General features: G+C 43.6%; 1 protein-coding gene across 1 annotated transcript in view; it reads right to left on the bottom strand.

Annotated features, from left to right (window-relative positions):
* Positions 1-6,853: 6,853 nt before the first annotated feature.
* The window catches only part of MAML2 (mastermind like transcriptional coactivator 2), a 148,345-nt gene continuing 136,613 nt past the window's right edge, over positions 6,854-18,585 (bottom strand). The window contains exon 6 of the mRNA XM_066586622.1: positions 6,854-15,990. Coding sequence (XP_066442719.1) covers positions 15,113-15,990 — 878 coding nt within the window. The 3' untranslated portion in view covers positions 6,854-15,112. The remainder of the gene's footprint in view (positions 15,991-18,585) is intronic.

The following is an 18,585-nucleotide window of genomic DNA, read 5'->3' as shown; positions in this document are numbered from 1 at the left end:
TATGATGTCCATATGCCCTAATAGGACATATGGGATAGGGTCTATCTTTATGAGTAGAGATGAGCGAGCGTACTCGGAAAAGCACTACTCGCTCGAGTAATTTGCTTTATCCGAGTATCGCTGTGCTCGTCCCTGAAGATTCGGGTGCCGGCACGGAGCGGGGAGCTGCAGGGGAGAGCGGGGAGGAACGGAGGGGAGATCTTTCTCTCCCTCTCTCCCGCCTGCTCTCCCCTGCTCCCCGCTGCGACTCACCTGTCAGCCGCAGCGGCACCCGAATCTTCAGGGACGAGCACAGCGATACTCGGATAAAGCACATTACTCGAGCGAGTAGTGCTTTTCCGAGTACGCTCGCTCATCTCTATTTATGAGACAACCCCTTTAGCATTGCATTGGGATACAACATACTGTACAGGGGCATGGATAGAAGAAGCTGATGGGGCATGTGCCCAGGTGCTGGATGCCAGGGGTAGCAACAAGCCATTATATCCAGGGTATATAAACAGGACTAGGGTAGCAAATAATGATGTCCAAAATTTTGAAAAGTTCGGTTCAACCAGTTCGCCAAATGTTTGCAAAAAGTTTGGTTTAATCCGAATTATTTCAAACCAAACTCTAAGTTCACCAAGACACCTAAAACTGGTGTAGAACACGGTCCAAGAGCCCGAGAGTGTTTTATAGGACTTTTATGGCTAGTTTCACACGGTTGCATCTTTGTTCCTGCGATTTTTGAGCGTCGGCGATGTTTTTTTTTTAGAATAATATCACTGCCGCCCGTGAGAAAATTGCGCTTTTTTTTTTTTTTACACGAAAATCAGTAGGATTTTCTACTGTTAAAATTGCCACACCAGTTTGCCACATTGTGATGCAGAGAGGCTCCATAGGGAAACATGGGAGATAAAAAAAAACCCGCAAAGCGCAGAGAGATGGGACATGCGGTGATTTTTCTTTCACTCCACATGAGTGAAAACATCGCAGATGGGAAGGAAAGCGTTGTAAATGATTGGATTCAGAATCTGCTTTTTTACTGACTCCCGCATCAGGCGAAAATTGTGCAATTTTTTTCGCCCTTGTGACACCACCCTTAGTGTTATACACGAGGCCTGAGGACTGGTGGTAAGCAAACCGAATCAAGGGATCCCTGTTTCGGGTAGAACTGTGCTAAAGGGCGCTTCACGGGTAGTGGAAAATTCCACTGCAAAGACTGCAGCCTTTCCACATCAAAAACCGCTTGACAATCCGTACCATCAGCGCAGATTGGGACTAGTGATCAGCTGCGCATCTGCAAATGATTTCAGCAGCTACAGCGCCCCCTCATCTCGCAATACTTCATGCTGTTAGCGCACCCCATCACCAGTTAGCGGCATCACCTGATCAGCGGCGCTCACTAGAGACTGACGGGTGTTGCGAGGGGAAGGGGGGAGCTGGAGCTGCTGAAATCAGCTGCCGATGTGCAACAGATCCCTAGTGAAAAGCCACACCAATGGTGCAATTTTGATGCGTAAGACCGAATGCACAGGGGTGGAAATTCTGCAGCGGGATTTCGCGGGGCTACGCAAACCAATGCAGACAGCCGCGATTTTGATCACGAAAAACTCACGCGATAAAAAAATTGCGTTATGTCCTATTTCAGGGCGAGCCTCGCCGGCTGTGCGCCAGCGCGTACTTCCGCAGAGCATAGCGAAGATGCCAGACAGGTAAGCTGAAGTCACTGCAGGGGCATGGGTCGCATCCCGCTGCGAGAATGTTGTAGACGGAATCTGGTTCAGCCGTCTGCTTTCAGCCTAAATGATGCGGATTTTGCCGAGGAAAGTTTGACCCAAAACAGGATTAAATCTCTACCAATAAGTGTGAAACAATGTATAACCTTCAGAGATGTAAATGTAACAGAGTGAGCGGCGGACAGTCGCCATCCATGTAGAAACTACTGCTAGCTTGGAAGGAAAGACATGCACCAAGAAAACGAAAAAAATACTTAAGGTTGGGCTCACGTCGCCATAAGCCGAGACCACTGCAGCGGTCTGTAGCTGTGAGCCCGCCCATGACCCTGCATACAGCCGTGTATGGCGGAAAAATTGTCCAGCACATGACCGTGTATTCACGCAGACGGTCCTGCGCAGTACACCTATTTTTTTTTCTTTATATATTTCTTTAATTGCATATGGGCTGCGGGTATACACGCGATCATAGAGAACAATGGGCTCTATGTCGCGTATAGCCGCGGTAATATAGAACAGGCTGCGTTCTATTTTCCGCTCACGGATTACGCAATTGTGGCACGCTAATGTGATCAGAACTGCGTAAGACAATGCAGTTGTTTGCCTGCGAGCTACCGCATATCACACGGGCGGACAGACCCCGCAATTGAAATCTGGTCACGGGATACCGGCCTAAAAGGAAAATGACAAGAGGAATGCGGGAACAGAAGCAGGGGGAAAGGATTAAGACATGAAGGGTGGGAAATAAGAAAGGGGAGGGAAGGGGAAGAGATGGTAGGATGGCCTCCATGAATCTGTATTAGCACTTCAAAAGAAAGGCGGTAAACACCTTAGGGAACTAAGGTCCATTTTTACACGGTCTGATATAATGAAACAAGTGCTGGTCATCAAGATCGGCCTTTTACACATTCTGATGTGCGGGACATATGATAGTTTATAGGATTGTTCCTCCATCATTGACTTGGAGTGGAGGGGCTCACCTGGTGGGCACCTATCCGGCACTTCATTGAGGAGGAAAAGCTCAGATCTCGGCTGCCGCTACACTGACGTCCAATGCTGCGCTGCCCGGAAGTTATTATCCGAGTTCAGTATAGTGGGCACACGATGGCCAACTGGCAGCCAGCGGGGATCAGAGCTTTGCTACTTCAGTGAAGTGCTTTTTTTACTCATTCTGGGGTATTGTTTTTTTTTGTTAATTTTATTGCGTGGCCAATAGAGATGAGCGAGCACGCTCGGATAAAGCAGTTACTCGAGCGAGCATCACTTTTCTTGAGTAACTGCTTACTGTTTTGAGCAGGCTCGGGGTGGCGGCGGCGGGAGAGGGAGAGAGATCTCTCTCTCTCCCCTCCCCGCCGTCCCCCCTCGGACCAGTAAGCAGTTACTCGAGAAGAGTGATGCTCGCTCGAGTAACTGCTTTATCCGAGCGTGCTCGCTCATCTCTAGTGGGCAACCATTTAATAATTATTATTTTTTAATCTGACCACCCCTTTAAGGCATCTTCTATGGATAATCATCTGTAATGGGAATACAGAGACCATGTCCAATTTTTTTGTAACTTTCGGTGAGCATGGTGTAAAAAGCTGTTTTGCAAAATTTTGGTGCATTCAATGATTCTTGACAATTTTTACCACCATTTATATTGGAAACTGTCAAAAATCCATTCCTAAATGTGGGCCATAGAGTCTTTATTTTGGAACACAAATGACCCCGTTACCCATTTTATTTAATTTTTTTGTGTTAGTAGTTCATTTAGTAAGTGCAACATGTGTACAGGATAGATGCCAATAAGGAGGATACGTGCTACAGAAATGTGAACGGTTCATCCAGAACTTACCTCAGGCCAACACTCTGCAGCTGAGAGATACGGTCCCGCTTCAGGACGGACTTTCTTACTGATAATCTGTTATGTCTCGCTCTTTGAACTGTGGCATACGAATCCCCGACAACTGTTTAATGTAGGTGATTAGTTATGTGCGCCGGTGATAAAACTCAGCTGCTTTCCTGTGTGGAGAGCGTTGTGTAAGAGTCACATGGAGCAGGCTCCAAAAGTCCCCGTCTAGTCATTTTTCCATCACAATGAGGAAGTGGTAATTGGAGTAATAACATATGTTTTCCTGTGTATGTCCTCACTACTTCAGCAAATAAAATAATTGGTGTAATTCGAGCCTATCAATTCCCTTTACACTAAAGAGCATCGGGAGGACACAGATTAGAAAAAAACCTTTCTGACAGTGAGGGTGATCAATGTGTGGAACAGGTTACCATGAGAGGTGGTGAGTTCTCCTTCAATGGGAATGTTCAAACAAAGGCTGGACAGACATCTGTCTGGGATGATTTAGTGATCCTGCACTGAGCAGGGGGTCGGACCCGATGACCGTGCAGGTCCCTTTCAACTCTACCGCTCTCTGATTCATTAAAACCCCCTCCAGTTTGGGGGAAAATTCTGTCCTAAGACTGGATAAAGGTATATTACCTCCAGTTGTTCTTCTCTGCCGTCCCTCCAATCTGCATGTTCGTGGACCCATTTTTGACTGCTCAAGATGCTGTAAGAATTTTCTAACTAGCTAATGAGCACTGTGCACTGCTCTCTGAGCAGCGCTGGCCAATCAGGAAGCAGGTGTAGTGCATTGGTAGTCTAACAGTACCAATGTATTGTGGGGAATAAGTAGTTTGAAGATTGCTTAACCATTTCCAATCCAATTTGTATCCTGGTTTTCCTAGGAGGCTTACTCTTTTTCTGCCATTATACAACGGCGCTATATGCTGGCTAAAGCCAGTACTGCATGAGGTGACGCGTTGGATAGGCTCCGACAGCAGAGAGGCTGGCAATATGTAGTAAGAGAACCCCAACGGACGTCTTCCAACATCGGAGCTGTACAGCATTAAATCATAATGTCTTAAGACATCAGACAGTGGGTTGGAAAGGGTTAAGCCATCTTGGAAACCTGAAAATGAGAGCAAGAAGTGGCAGATCGGAAGAATTAACTGCAAAAAAAATACCACCTTCCTCTTCCAGTCCTGGAACAGAATTTTGTTCCAAAACCAATCCCTTTAAGTACCATGTTGTACATGTCGTAGTCAAGAGTTAGCATGGCTGCTAGTGGATCATCAGTAGCGGATGAGGTTTCCTCGGTCACCGTATTGGCATGTCTGCAACACATTTATAGGATGCCGATGAGTTGCCATGGAAATTGGGGGCTACAGAAGTAGTAGATTTTAACTTGGTGGTGATAACTGGTGGCAGAAAGTTACAGTATTTAATCATAAGCCATTCAAAATCTATTGGCAACAAAACCCATTGTATAGTAACTGCACGGGGAAATAAACTGGCACAGCAAGTTAGAACATGTTAAAGTCATGTTAAGCATTGCTGCATCTGTATTTTCTCATGGCTATATGTCTATAAGATCCCGTCTAAGGTTATATAAAGTACAAACAATCGTTAATGCGTTAAATGCAGAGTTGACGCAAACTTTAAGGATACGTTCACACTTGCAGGTAATATTCCAGTTTTTCTTTATGCAGCTTTTTTCTCCTCCGAGTACGCTTGGAGGAGAAGGTAGTTACTCGAGATGAGCGAGGCTAGCTCGAGTAACTGACCATACCGAGCGTGCTCACTCATCTCTACAACACATCTATATAACAATTGGTTTCTCCACATTCAATGCAAAATGCCACTTTTACTGACTACTGTAGTGTTGGAATTGTTCAACCCCCTGAGTAAAATACCTCCAAAGAGCACACATTTGCAAATCAGGTTTTGGTCTCAAACACACCTGGTATAACTAATCAAGGATTTAATTAGTTGCATCGGGTGCGCTTGAGATAACACATCAAATACCTTGACTTGCGAGGTCTTTGTTGAATGTTATGTTTGACTGCATGTTAGAAATATGGCTAAGTCAAGAGAGTGTTCAAAAAAGTTGCCTTGTATAAACAAGGAAAAGGATACAAAAAGATAGAAAATGCATTGAATGTTCCTAGAAATATAGCTGAAAGAATTTCACAAATTCAAATTAAAAACACACTGGCTACATTACCTGGATATGGCAGAAAGCAGAAGCTATTACCGGCTGCCACAAGATTCCTGAGGAGGCACGTGGTCAAAAATCCTCAAATGGCTGCAAAGGACCTGCGGCAAGATTGGGTGGCAGCAGCATGCAGGCAAATACTAAACGCTGAAGGTCTTCATGCCTGAACACCAAGATGTACATCTCTACTGATCCAAAAGCACAAGAAAAGATGTCGTAGAGGTTTGGGGATTCTATTCTGTAGAGCGAATAAACAAAACTGGAACTTTTCAGCCCTACAGATCAGCGGTGTGTCTGGAGGAGGAAGAATGAAGCAAACACGAGAACCACCTGCTGTCTATAGTGAAGCATGGCGGCGGCTCAGTGATGCTCTGGGGCTGCTTTGCTTCCTCTGGAAACCTGCAGTGTGTGGCAGTCAAGATGGATTGAATCAAGTATCAGGAAATCTTAAGCGAAAACGTCATGCCTCCTGTGAGGAAGCTGGGGTGTCATTGGACCTTCCAACAGGACAAGCATACCTCAAAGTCCACCAAGGTTTGGTTTTAGAAGAAGTCCTGGAAGATTGTGGACTGACCATTGCAGTTATCGGACTTCAACCCATTGAAACTCTTTGATTGGATGTGAAGAAGGCGGCTGCAGAACACAAACCCAAGAACATTAGTGACCTGGACGCCATTACCCATGAGGACTGGGCTAAGATTCCTCAGGAACGCAGTCAGAAGCCACTGGCTATGCGTCATATCTGCAGCCGGTCCACATGGTACCGGTATGTCGACACCGGACAATTGAGATGTTCACTACTCTGTATTGGCTTTTCACAAGAAGGACATGTAGCGTTTTCATGCAGATTTTAAGACACCTTCGGAGGTCAATACTGCGTCACAATTTGTTTCCACATACACGGCTTTGACCGACCGAAGCTCCAGTTTGGTATCCTTTAAAAGCCATCATGAGCCGAGATGGTACGGCTCACGCTTTTCAGACCTTAGACTGGTTATAACCTCCACCTCTAGTTAGCTAGTCAGACCCAGCAATCAAATCTACCAAGTCTTCCTGCTTTGAATAGTATCTTATGAGAAGTATACAAAGAGATCGTCTCACATAGAACAGGTTTAAAATGTAATATTTTATTATATATTCAACTTTATGTTTGTGTTAATATAAAATAAGTCAGACATGGATAGTTTATAGTGAAACCAGTATGTACAGAGATACAAAGGTAAAAACGCCATGATATACGGAGTACAATGCCGCGAACGGAAACACTTGATACGATGCAATACAGAGCCTACAAAAACTATCCTAAATATTAATGCAAAGTCCTGTACAAACATAATAAAAAACAACCACAATAATAAATGTCGGACTGTGTTGGTTGGACACCTGAAGCTTATGAATACAGTCGTAGCTTATGACGAGTTTTCTTCAATATATAGTATCCAGGAAACACATAAATACAAAATTACACAAGTATTATACAAATGCTGGGGTTTACTCCAAAAATACACTGGAGGTTCCGCAAAGTCTCCCCACGGGGGTCATCTGGCAGCCTGCACGGACATGTAGGTCCTGGGCAACGGTGGCTTTCATGACCCTACTTAAGGAATGATTATTACACATATTGAAACAAAGTCGGACAAAGCTGACTACTACGTTATGTTTACCCCACGCTTCCAACAGCAGATATCGGGGTCGGGGGGGGGGATATAAGTTGAAATCCAACATGCCCGATCCTTTGTTCTCACAGGAGATAAGCCACCACCATCGGAGGAATCTAAAAGTGGCTTCAGGTACCCTTACACGGGACAAGTATCTTTCAGAAAGTCGCTCAGATGAAGCGTACCAGCGATAGTCATTCATTTGCTTTTACACGGCGACTATTTTCATTAGTTGTTTGCCGAGATCTTGTTCATAGAGGCGATCTCCAAGCAAGTTAGTTCACAAGACATTCAAATGCAAACCACTGTGACTTCACAGCAGATCTGTCGACTAGGTTTTGGGGAAACTTCAAGCAAAATGACTATCGCCTAGTGAGCGAATTATCACCCGTCACCCTGTTGGTGGTCGTGCTAACACAAAAAGACTAGAATTCGAATTCATGTTTCACTTTTGAGCGATTCTTCAGCCGATGGTTGCTCAGTGAAGGTACCTTTATTTCACTGTCCACACTGAGAACGCACGCACGCTCCTACAGTTTTGGGGTCTTCAGCTTCTATGAAGACTTATGCATCTCCGGTAGTGCTCAGCGAACCAAAACAGTCAAAAGTTTGGTTCCACATGATCCTGAACCTTGGGCAGTTCATCTCAACTGAAGAAGAAGAATGAAAAAGGAGGAAGACAAAATATCTTCTTTATCCTCCTCCTTTGTCTCCTTCAGTGCTCTACACCCATTTTAGAGGCATCGGTGAAGTTCTGGTTCAGTTTGAACTGGTTCAGACCAAACCAAACTTTTTGCCAGATTTGACAAACCAACCGATCTTCGCTCCTCACTAGTCTCCAGGGTTACAGACCACAAAACAAACTCCTGCTAACGAGTAATTAGAGTAGGACTGCTGGAACAGACTACACAAAGTTTGTTTGTAGTCTGTAACCGTTTAACAGAAGCCGTATACACAAGACAGAAGGAGATTTGTAATCAGTATTGGAGCAACTAAAAAACTGGCTGCAAACCGGCGTGTAAAATGAGTCTACAAGGGCTGCGCTCAAACTTTGGTGCTTATTTTTGTGCATTTCTGAACCGCAGCAAAAAAAAAAGCCGCATTAAAATACCGCATGCACAAAAAAAGCAACAAAAGTGCAAATATAACCCAAAAGCATCAAAAGAGCAAGTGCGACTGACTGAACAACAGTCCATCCCACGAAGAGAATGCGGGCAGTAACAGCAGCAATAAGTGTATCAGTGGACCATTTGTGGTTGGGGTTTGGCCATCTGTCATCTCCTCCAGTCTACAGAGACGGTCAAGTAACGTTGTTCATAGGTGGCCAAACCCCAACCACAAATGGCGGAGTGATCCACCCAATACCGCCGCTGTCGGCCGCATTGTCTTCGTGAGACAGACTATATAGAAAGCTCGGAAGCCCTCTTTAAAGGGGGAATCTATTGAAAATCATCTTCCCTGAAATGACCATCCAGGTGATTGCTGGTGGTGGAACATGAGAAGTCCAACCACTATGAGTCAACGGTCCAGGTCATTCGGATCTACCAGAGGTTGATATTAGGCAAATTCTCCCAATCCTACGATAAAATAGGATTTGTAAAATACTGCGCTCTGGGGATGAATCCTATATGAAGACCGCTATAATCCCACCAAAAATGTCAGTCCTACATATTTATTAATATGACAACCTCAAAATCTATGTCCAAGAGAAGAACTTTTTATATGTATGGCGCAGAGTGTTAAGGCAGCAGTATGCAGTCCTAAGCTCTTGCTCTTGACCTGAAGGTTGCAGGTTCAATCCCCGCTTGGTTCAGGTAGCCAACTCAAGGTTGACTCAACCTTCCATCCTTCCGAGGTCGGTAAAATGAGTACCCAGCTTGGTGGAGGGGTAATAAGTAAATTACCTGAATGCGCTGTGGAATAAGTTGGTGCTATACAAATAACAAGTCCCTTTCCCCCTGATTTTTAATAAACAACTGTTTAGGGATAATTTCTGCCGTCCCGTCTTGGACATTGATTTTGGGGGCTGCTATCTGGGAACGTTACCAAGTAATAACTACAATAGTAAAGGATTTTCGACTTGCACGGCTGCAGTGCTACCACCAGGTGGCAGCGTAATCCGCGGTCTTGTATTATTCCGTCTTGTAGTAGTGACTTCAGCAGATCCTAATTTGGAGGATGTGGTTTTTGGTTTTGTTTGTTGTGTATACTACTTTGGATTACAAACCAAGAACACGTCGCTCTGCTGGTAAAAATCAGAGCTGAATTTAATAGTTTGTATACTGTACGAGAAAAGATTACTTTGGCAGCGCGCGGCCAAATCTAACGGAGCTTGTAAGAGGAAATAAGCAGCGTCGCAGGGACTATCGGGATTTTACGGCTCGTGGACTGCGGATCTGGGCTAAAAGGGGCGTTTATTGGTTTGCAGATTGTTCTATTTTTATGACTATGGCGCTGAAGGCGAGCGGCTAATAACGGAGAGGGGAAGGCTTCGGTCACATTTCCATCTGCTCGCCGCGGACCGTCGTAAATGCCGAGGGAAAAATTGCGCAACATGCTGCACTATTTTTTATTCACACCACGTATTTGCGTGTGCATGCCGCTAGCTTTTTTTCAGAATGAACGATGTTTTTTTGCGCACACAGTTTGGCGTATTTTACTGTATTTTTCCATGTAGGAAAAAAAACGCACTGATTTTTGTGAGTTTAACACATCTTCCAGCGTATTTTGCGCATTAATTTCTATGGGGGGTTCTTGGTGGGCTTTTTTTTTTGCGTAACCGAAATGTCCAGGAAAAATCCGTGCATGTCAACGAACCCATTGAAATCAAAGGGTTAAACTCAATACGCAAGCCAATAACGCCGCGTGAAGCCAGCCTAATATCGCTGTCATGCTGGCGTATGTGTGCCAGTAAAATTTGCGCGCAATATCACCTTGCACGCGGAAAAAGTACAGTGAAGTACGCCAGTGCGCGCACAAAACAAGCATCGTTCATTCCACGACAAAGCCACGTTCATGCGCGCAAATACGCATACGCTCGTGTGACGCCGGCCTAAAGCTATGTGCACACAGGGAAATCGGACGCGGATTTCTCAGCATGGCTTCTGCCATGACACCCACTGCAGTTAAGCTGCGCAGTCGCACCTGGATTTAAGCCCGTGTTATGTGCAAAATCCGGGTGCCGATTTTTTTAATGTGGATCCGCATTTTTTCTACAATGTTGATTTCAAATCCACAGTGGAAAAACGTGCGTTGCGAAGACAGCGCAGCGGCGCCTCCTTCATGCGAACGGGACGAGTATATAGTATAGCGGGCGTTCACATTGCATTTTTGTACTGTAAAGCATAAAAACATATACTTCACAAAAGGTAAAAAAACGGTTATATCTGATTTGCGGCACACGGTTTAATTTAAAAAACGTATACGTTTTTAGGAAGAAGAAGAAAAAAAGATGAAAATGACAAGGTATTGGTTTTACAGGCAGAAGCGGATTGCGCAGCACGCCGTATAACTGATCAATCGGTGCTCAGTTAAAGAGCCCTTTACACTGACCAATGCAACTGTATGGGGGCGAACCATCCTTCATACGATTGGTCAGACCCGTACGGGTTGCCTATTGTTGGCGGCACTTTGGCCACCGACAAATGATTGGTATAAAAGATGCGATCAGCAGACAAACAAGGGTGTCTTCATTTGTCGACTAATTATTGCCTCGTTTACACGGGACAATAATTGGAAACCCCATGGACGTTTGGCAGATTGTTGGCACATCTACAGGGCCCTTAACATGATCATTGAGGTTATTTCTCTTAGGCCCATAACACACTATTGTATTTTGGCTGCTGTTTTGAGTCCCGGTCTGACCGCGGGTCTCCTGACCCAAACTACAAGTATCATAAGAATGTATGATGCTCAGAGTTTGGGTCAGGAGACCCGCGGTCAGGCCAGGGCACACTTTCATAGTAAGGACGCAAAGCTCATGAGACCCGTGGTCAAGCCGGGACAGACTGGATGCAAAACGGCACCCAAAATACAACAGTATGTCACCAGCCTTAAAGGGCATGTCCACATTTTGTCAATCTACCTATAGAGTCTAGATAAAGTTGCATCACCTGCAGGGATCCTGTACAGATCCTGAATTATAGTCTTGTTATACTCTACAATTGTTCGGAATTCTGCAAATTTCAACCTTCCAAAATACCCAGCAGGCTCGGAGTCTGCACAGAGCTTGTCTTGGTTAATTGCATTCTGGGAAGTGTAGTCTTTACAGGAGGCCTTGAATAGTAATCTGACACTGGGAAAACTACATTTTCCCTCTACAATACAGGAGCTCAGCTAAGCAGTTAGGCAAGTGTCTAGCAACTTACTGACTGTTTCAAAGGAGAACAGGCAGAATTGTGAATGCAGCTCTGGAGTATAATGTAAAGTACAGTCTATAACTGTAATAGGAAAGTGATATAATGTAATGCAGTCATTAAAGGGCAAGTCTGCAGATTTTTTGTATTCACTATGTAGCTATCACTCCATTATGTATAAGGGGTCTAGTGTTACCTTGGTTAGTTATCTTCTCCGATGGTCATGTCATCTCAGTTCTGACCAACTCAGATCTGCTTAGGGTTATGATCTAGTCAGATTCTCAGTTTGTGGGATGCTCTTGCTCCTACCACAGAAAATGCCTGTAGGGGTATATAGACACTCCAATCACAGTTACTGATCACACAGTTATAATAGAGGAGATCACAGCTCATGCTCCTGACTGTATACTTATAGTCTGCAGCTTATGTAGGGGAATATAGAAGGTAATAATTAATTAAACTGTCTTCCTTGCAGGCAAAAATGTTATAGCCCTAACTAATGCTGGGCTGATGCATCATGGGATAGATGTGAAACTGAAAGTTAACAATCTCAGGTGGCACCTGATAAGGGGACTGCACTGCAAGCAAGTGGCTGGAAGACAGAGAGAAGACCTCCAGAGTGTGGCGGGCAATCAGGTGATCGGGGCAGGGATGTAAAAATGTGTTTTCACCGGATTGGCCCTTTTAAATTATTACCTGCAATACTTGTGCAGTGTATGGGGGCTCAATTAAAGGGGTTGTCCACTCATAAACTACTGATCACCTATCAGCAAGATATCAGATCCACAGGTGTCTACCACCTGGGATTCTCACTGATTAGCTGTTTGTGTTCTCAAAAGTTGGCTCATCACTAATCTCGCCTACAGTAACAGTCAATGAACGTTACCCCTTCTTTTTTGATGAGTAACATGTCGGCGCCAAGTATTTAGTGATCAGTTTTTGGTCTGCCAAGCAATGATAGTTTCATGGCATGGCTTACCACAACAATGGGCAAGAAGGACACTCTTGTAGTATGGCCTTAAATGTTCCAGGCTTATGATATGGTGGCAGATCAGAAAAATAAGCTGTAAGAACACCGTTGGCAGCCAAATAGTACCAAGCTATAAAGTAAACCCAACACTCATTGAAGACCAAAACACTCTAACAGTACCATAGCTACAGTTTACTGTAGAAATGACTCCATACAGAAAATGTATATAAACAGTGTGCCGGGCATTTGTCAAATGACAATTAGGGGTTTGCAACTGTTGGCCAGACCAATGGGAAGTCAATGCCTTGTGGTGTTGTGCTGCTAGCCAAGGGCAAACAATGCCGGGAGAGGGCACCATGCCACCAGAACTACAATGTAAAACAGACCTACCCTCTGGTGTAGGTTCATGCTACAATTACTACTATCCTGGACAATCTGGTCCCTCAGTAGAGTGAAGGAAGCGTGAAGAGAATAGTAATCACCCAACCATGTTGGGTCTTTGAGTAGGGGGAGTCTTGTCACGCTCACATTTCCTACAAGAAGAGGGTATATGGAGCTACCCTAAAATTTGTCTTCACTCTTCCAAGGTTGAGCCTAAATTTGAAAGCAATGTAGGTTATCCCATGTGGTAGTAAATGATGGTGACCTATACATATAGCAGGCCTGTCAACTGGTAGATGTAATTCCTTGCCCAATTAAATAGAATATTGTTTTCCTTCTTCTTGGTGGGACCATGATGATCAATCTGTAAGACTTCTAGATTTCTCCACGATAAAGAAAACTTGTTCCCAAACATTACCACCATAAACCAAACCTAACCAAAGAAGGGGATATAAGGAAAATTGTAACCATACTATTTTTGTCTTGCACAATCACTCCAAAGTTGCTGTTTTTACATGGAGTCTGCAGTATGCAAATTAGCAGAACAGTAACTGGTCTGATGGGCGTTTTTAGTTGCAGGATTGGTCTGGGGACTCTCCTCCTCTATCGGCTCAAAACACGCCCCTTGCCTGACATCTCCAGCTCCCTTGAGGCTGTATGTTCCAAACAGTGCACAGGCACGTGACATCAGGCAGCCTGAAGTGCAGCGTCTCTAGGTCAACGATCATCGGACCAGCTGCAATTAGTATGCAAACCACGTGCTTGTGAAAATGGCAATTTCTTGGCCATTGAGTGGCTGTGCTGAGAAAAAAAATGGTATGGTTACAATGGTCTTTATATTCTTTCTTTAAAAATGTGACATTAAAGAAAGCCAAAAGGAAAGCCGGATGTAGTTACCTTTAGGCCACTTCTAATACCCATTTTGGATCACAACTGCTGTGGTGCTTTCACCCCTGGATACTGTGAGTAGTTAGTTCTAAAAAACAACCTAATGAACTCTGAAAGTAGATGCCTATAATTACCACTTCGTTAAAGGCGTTGTCCAGTTGTAAACTATTGATGGCCTATCCACAGACTAGGCAATCAATAGTAGATTGGAGTGGGTCTGCCCCCTGGGTTTGCTAGGTCAGTGTGCTTTTGCAAACAGCTCTGTTCTCACTGCAGTAGCCAGGCTTGGTATTACATAGTTCCCGTCGATATGAATAGTAGCTTTGCCTGAACACCGAGCTGCACTGCTGCAGTGAGAATAGAGCTGTCTGCTTCCTGCAGGAATTAGCTTAGTGCACAAGCACACTGACCCAGCGAACAGCTGATCAGAGGGGGCACTGAGCGACGGATGCCCACCGATCTACTGTTGGTGGACTATTCTGCGGATAGGCCATCAATAGTTTGCAACCGGACAACCCCTTTAACTTGGTTGAGTTGCTACAGCCTAGAATGGGCGTAACTCCCAATTTTTTTTCTACAACAGTGTATTTGGGCCAAAAATCAACCTTATATAGAACATACAAATTCCCTTACATAACATTCTTCTATTTTTAACATTTATTATGGGTTACTGGCCGGTAATACAAGCAGAGGCGGAAATGCTGCAGAGTAATGTAAGGCGAAATATATACAAAAATTTTACACATTACTGCAAAAAATATTATTTTTAACGGTGAACTTTAAACCTATATACATGGCAGTATTACCTCAGTTACACTGGGCTATATACACAACGAAGTATTCTCTTGTCCTCCAGACCCAAAACTTAGAAAATGACCTCAGAGTCTAGGCAAGATGGCTGCACTCTTCATAGCCGAGGAGAAGTCTTCCTTGGCAAGTATGTGCTTAGGGGCACTTTGACGGGATCAGGGGACATGATTTATCCCCATCATTAACCTAACCCCGTCTCATCAAATTGAACTTACTCTTTAATATCGTGTGAATACAATGCAGTGCATACAATATTTTTTGAAATGTATACAACAGTCTCTTATTGCCGTCTGGTCAAAAGATTTCAGGAATGCCCTTTAAAAATCTCATCCAGATTAATATCTTTCATCCAGTCGTCATTGATGTGGCCAGTTTTTAGTAATGCGTCAATGAAGTCAGAGTCACCATTTGGAGATGAACCCAGTCCGCCATTTTGAGAAAGAAAATCAAATGAACCCAAGTCATTGCTAGAGTCACTCCGCGGAAATGCTTGAGATATTTGATTGGTGGAGTTAAAGGTGTTGGATGGCATGGTCAACCCTCCACCAGCTTGGTTCATGTTTGGCAATATCTGTGATCTCAATGGAGATTGCCCATGGTTAAAGCCCCGTAGTGGGTCAATTGTTTGCCCACTGTTTGATGGCGCCATGGTATTTAAAGGAGTCATCTGAACTCCAGGGTTGACTTGGTTGGGCATCGATAGAGCACGATGTGGGAACTGTTGATGACTTATCATACCTTGAACCGATTGGTTAGAAAATTGGTTGGTGTTGGCATAGCCTACCATATCCTGCCTTTTTACTTCTGAGCTCATCCACTTCTGGGTGGGTGGCGAGTTATTGATGACATTTTGAGATCTTTGCCCTGCTGCGCTTGGCCCATTGGGTCTAAATGGTGGACCATTATTTCCAGATTGAGTAGTGAAAGGTGACATATTTGTCCCAGATGTAACTGTTGGCTGCCGTGACACGTTACCATTCTGGCTTGTTCCCATCTGATTTGGACTGGTTTGGCTCATGCCGTTATACATTGATTGCTGTGGACATGATACATTCCCATACATGTTTGGGCTTCCCTGAAGAGCTGGCATTCTAGCTCCATGGTTTGTTGAAGAATGACTTTGATTTTGAGGTGCCATATTTGTTGAAGGTGAATTTGGTAGTGTAGGGTCTTGGTTAACACCTGCCGAATAAAAAGTGTATCAGTTAAAACAAATAGAAGTTCACATAAAAATATGAAGTACGGTATACACAGAATAGCCACTTTTTTATGATTGGAGCTTCCCTGTATACAAATCAGACCTGTAAACCCCGGTATGCAAGTGACTGAGTTTTCTGTGGATCAGTTTCAGTGTGAATCCACATTAGATGGAAAAATCTGGTGATCTGACCGACTTCCAACGAGGCCCGGTCATCGGTACTAGACTAATAGGGACCAGGATTTAACTGCCAACCTTGTGGGGGGTTTTCATGGAGAGTATACCAAGAATGGCTTGAAAGAGGGAAAGCATCCAGTGAAAAGGGATCCTGTGTACATAACTAATCGCTGAAAGGGATCAGAGGAGGATGTCAGGGATCAGTCTACAAACCATCAGTGCACAGTCAAGTAAACTGCAGCTCAATACAACTCTTAGATCGAACCAGTCCAGCCCTGTTGTGTCTACGAAAAAGTGAGACTCCAGGGGGCAAAAAAGCTAAAAAGTTGTATCACCGAGCAGCAGAAAAAACATCTCCTGGACAGATGAATCCAGATTTCTGTTGCACCGTGCTGATGGGAGATCAGAATTTGGCACAAGCAGCATGAATCGATGCACCCTTCCTGTCAGCTGACAGAACATATAAGCACCTCCATCTAATTTGCGCTGCCTACAAGAAGCTTCCTGTCCGCAGGGGCCATTATTCCTGCAGAATGAATTCAGCACTGGAATCTACGCCATGACAAATTGTGGCCGTTCTGAAGGCCAAAAGGAGGTCCAACGTGCTGCTAGATAAGGGGTCTCTAATGAAGTGGCCATGCAGTATATATATTATATGCCATCCTATAGTGGTAAATGAAGAGTATAGTTTCGTAATACTGAACACAATGACGCCGTGTGCCACGACTTAGGTCATTGGTGCACTATAAAAATATATAGCGGCGCGCTCCGTAAAACTCCGTATAGACAAAGAAAAGCCCGACAGCAATACAAGGAGGCTGTGAGCCCCCACGGCCCACCATACAGGCTCCGTACACAGCGCTCCGCTATATTCATGAGCCCTTAACCTTTATTTCCCAGCAAGCATTACTTTTTCTTTTTTTTTTCTCTTGCAAATTAACCATTCTCTACATAACGTAGACCATGATGTATATTATTGCCCGCCATATTTCTTGCTGCTATTCAAATGAAAGAGCGGCTGTCAGGGGACTTGGATGAATTGCTAATTTTATTCAGAATTTTCAGCTTTTTTATTTACTAACGTATTTCTACAAGGATTCCTCTCTTCTGTTTTGGCAGCGGGGACAAGAGCTGATTTAACAAGTTCAGTAAGGCTGTCCGAGACAGTCATAAATTAAAGTTATGTGCAGCCAGCCAATAAAAATGTCACTGTGAGATCTGGAAAGAAAAAAATTTAACTTTACACTTGTTTGTGCTGGTCATATGTCTATGTACGACGCTACAAGGAGGTGCACTGCTGTTCTGCTTCTTCACAACTCAACATTTAGGGCTGGAAGAAAAACGCATCTAAATAGGAAACAAACGGATATCTAAGAAGTTGACGACTACGTTTATATGGCGATTTATAGTACCCAAAGTAATGGTCCCTTCCCGCCCCCTGCACAGAAACGAAGAACTGAGATCTTCAAGTCTGCGTTGGAACCCCACCAAGGCCATGAGATGTTTGAGATGAATTTCGCCTTGACAGGCGCCAAACTATGTGACCACGGTAGTCTGAAATGTACAAATACGTTTCTATATACATTTTCAACAAGTGTATATTTTTAGAGCATGAGAATAATCTTGTTGACTTGTTCGGGTTGTTGAACACAACCAACTTTTTTTTTTTTTTTGCTCCGATGCACTAGATGAAAAGTAAACAACTTTGCAAATAATTTCAATTAAATCTACTATCGTCTTGTGTCTATAGCTCCTATGCAGAGCTATGTGTCTCCATGGTAACAGACTACAAACCACAACCCTGTGTAGTCTGATCCTGCAGTCATGTTCAATTTCATCTGTTTCCTACTTCTCGCTAAACTAAAATATACAAAAGTAAGAAATAAGACAGGACTAAATACAGTTGGTTTGTAGGGTGTTACCAATGAGACACATAGGTTTGTGTAGTTGCTGTAGAGATAGAACAAAAGAAAATTGTTTTTAATTAACCCCTTAAGGGCACAGCCATTTTTTTTTACTTCTCACCACTTAAAAAAAAATAATAATAATCCCAATTTCTTTTATTTTTTTCTGCCAACTTGGCTTTCTAAAGGCTTGTTCTTGGCAGAATAAGTTGTATTTTTTAATGGCACTATTTAATGTACCGTACAATGAACTGAAAAACTTTAAAAAATTTTAAGTAGAGCAAAATGGAAAAAACGCAATTGCCCCATTATTTGGGAAGTCTTGTATTTACAGGAAAACATGACATAACATTACTCAGTGGGTCAGTACGATATAAAATATATATATATATATATATATATATACTTATTGTTGTACTACTTTCAAAAGCTAAAAGATCTTTAAGAAAAATAAATGCATTTTCTGTTGCAATTTTCCGTGTGAAGGATTGTTTTTTG

Source organism: Eleutherodactylus coqui, chromosome 1 (genome assembly GCF_035609145.1).
Source record: "Eleutherodactylus coqui strain aEleCoq1 chromosome 1, aEleCoq1.hap1, whole genome shotgun sequence".
Taxonomy (NCBI): domain Eukaryota; kingdom Metazoa; phylum Chordata; class Amphibia; order Anura; family Eleutherodactylidae; genus Eleutherodactylus; species Eleutherodactylus coqui.
The sequence above is the reverse complement of the archived record's forward strand: the minus strand, read 5'-3'. Positions and strand labels throughout refer to the sequence as shown.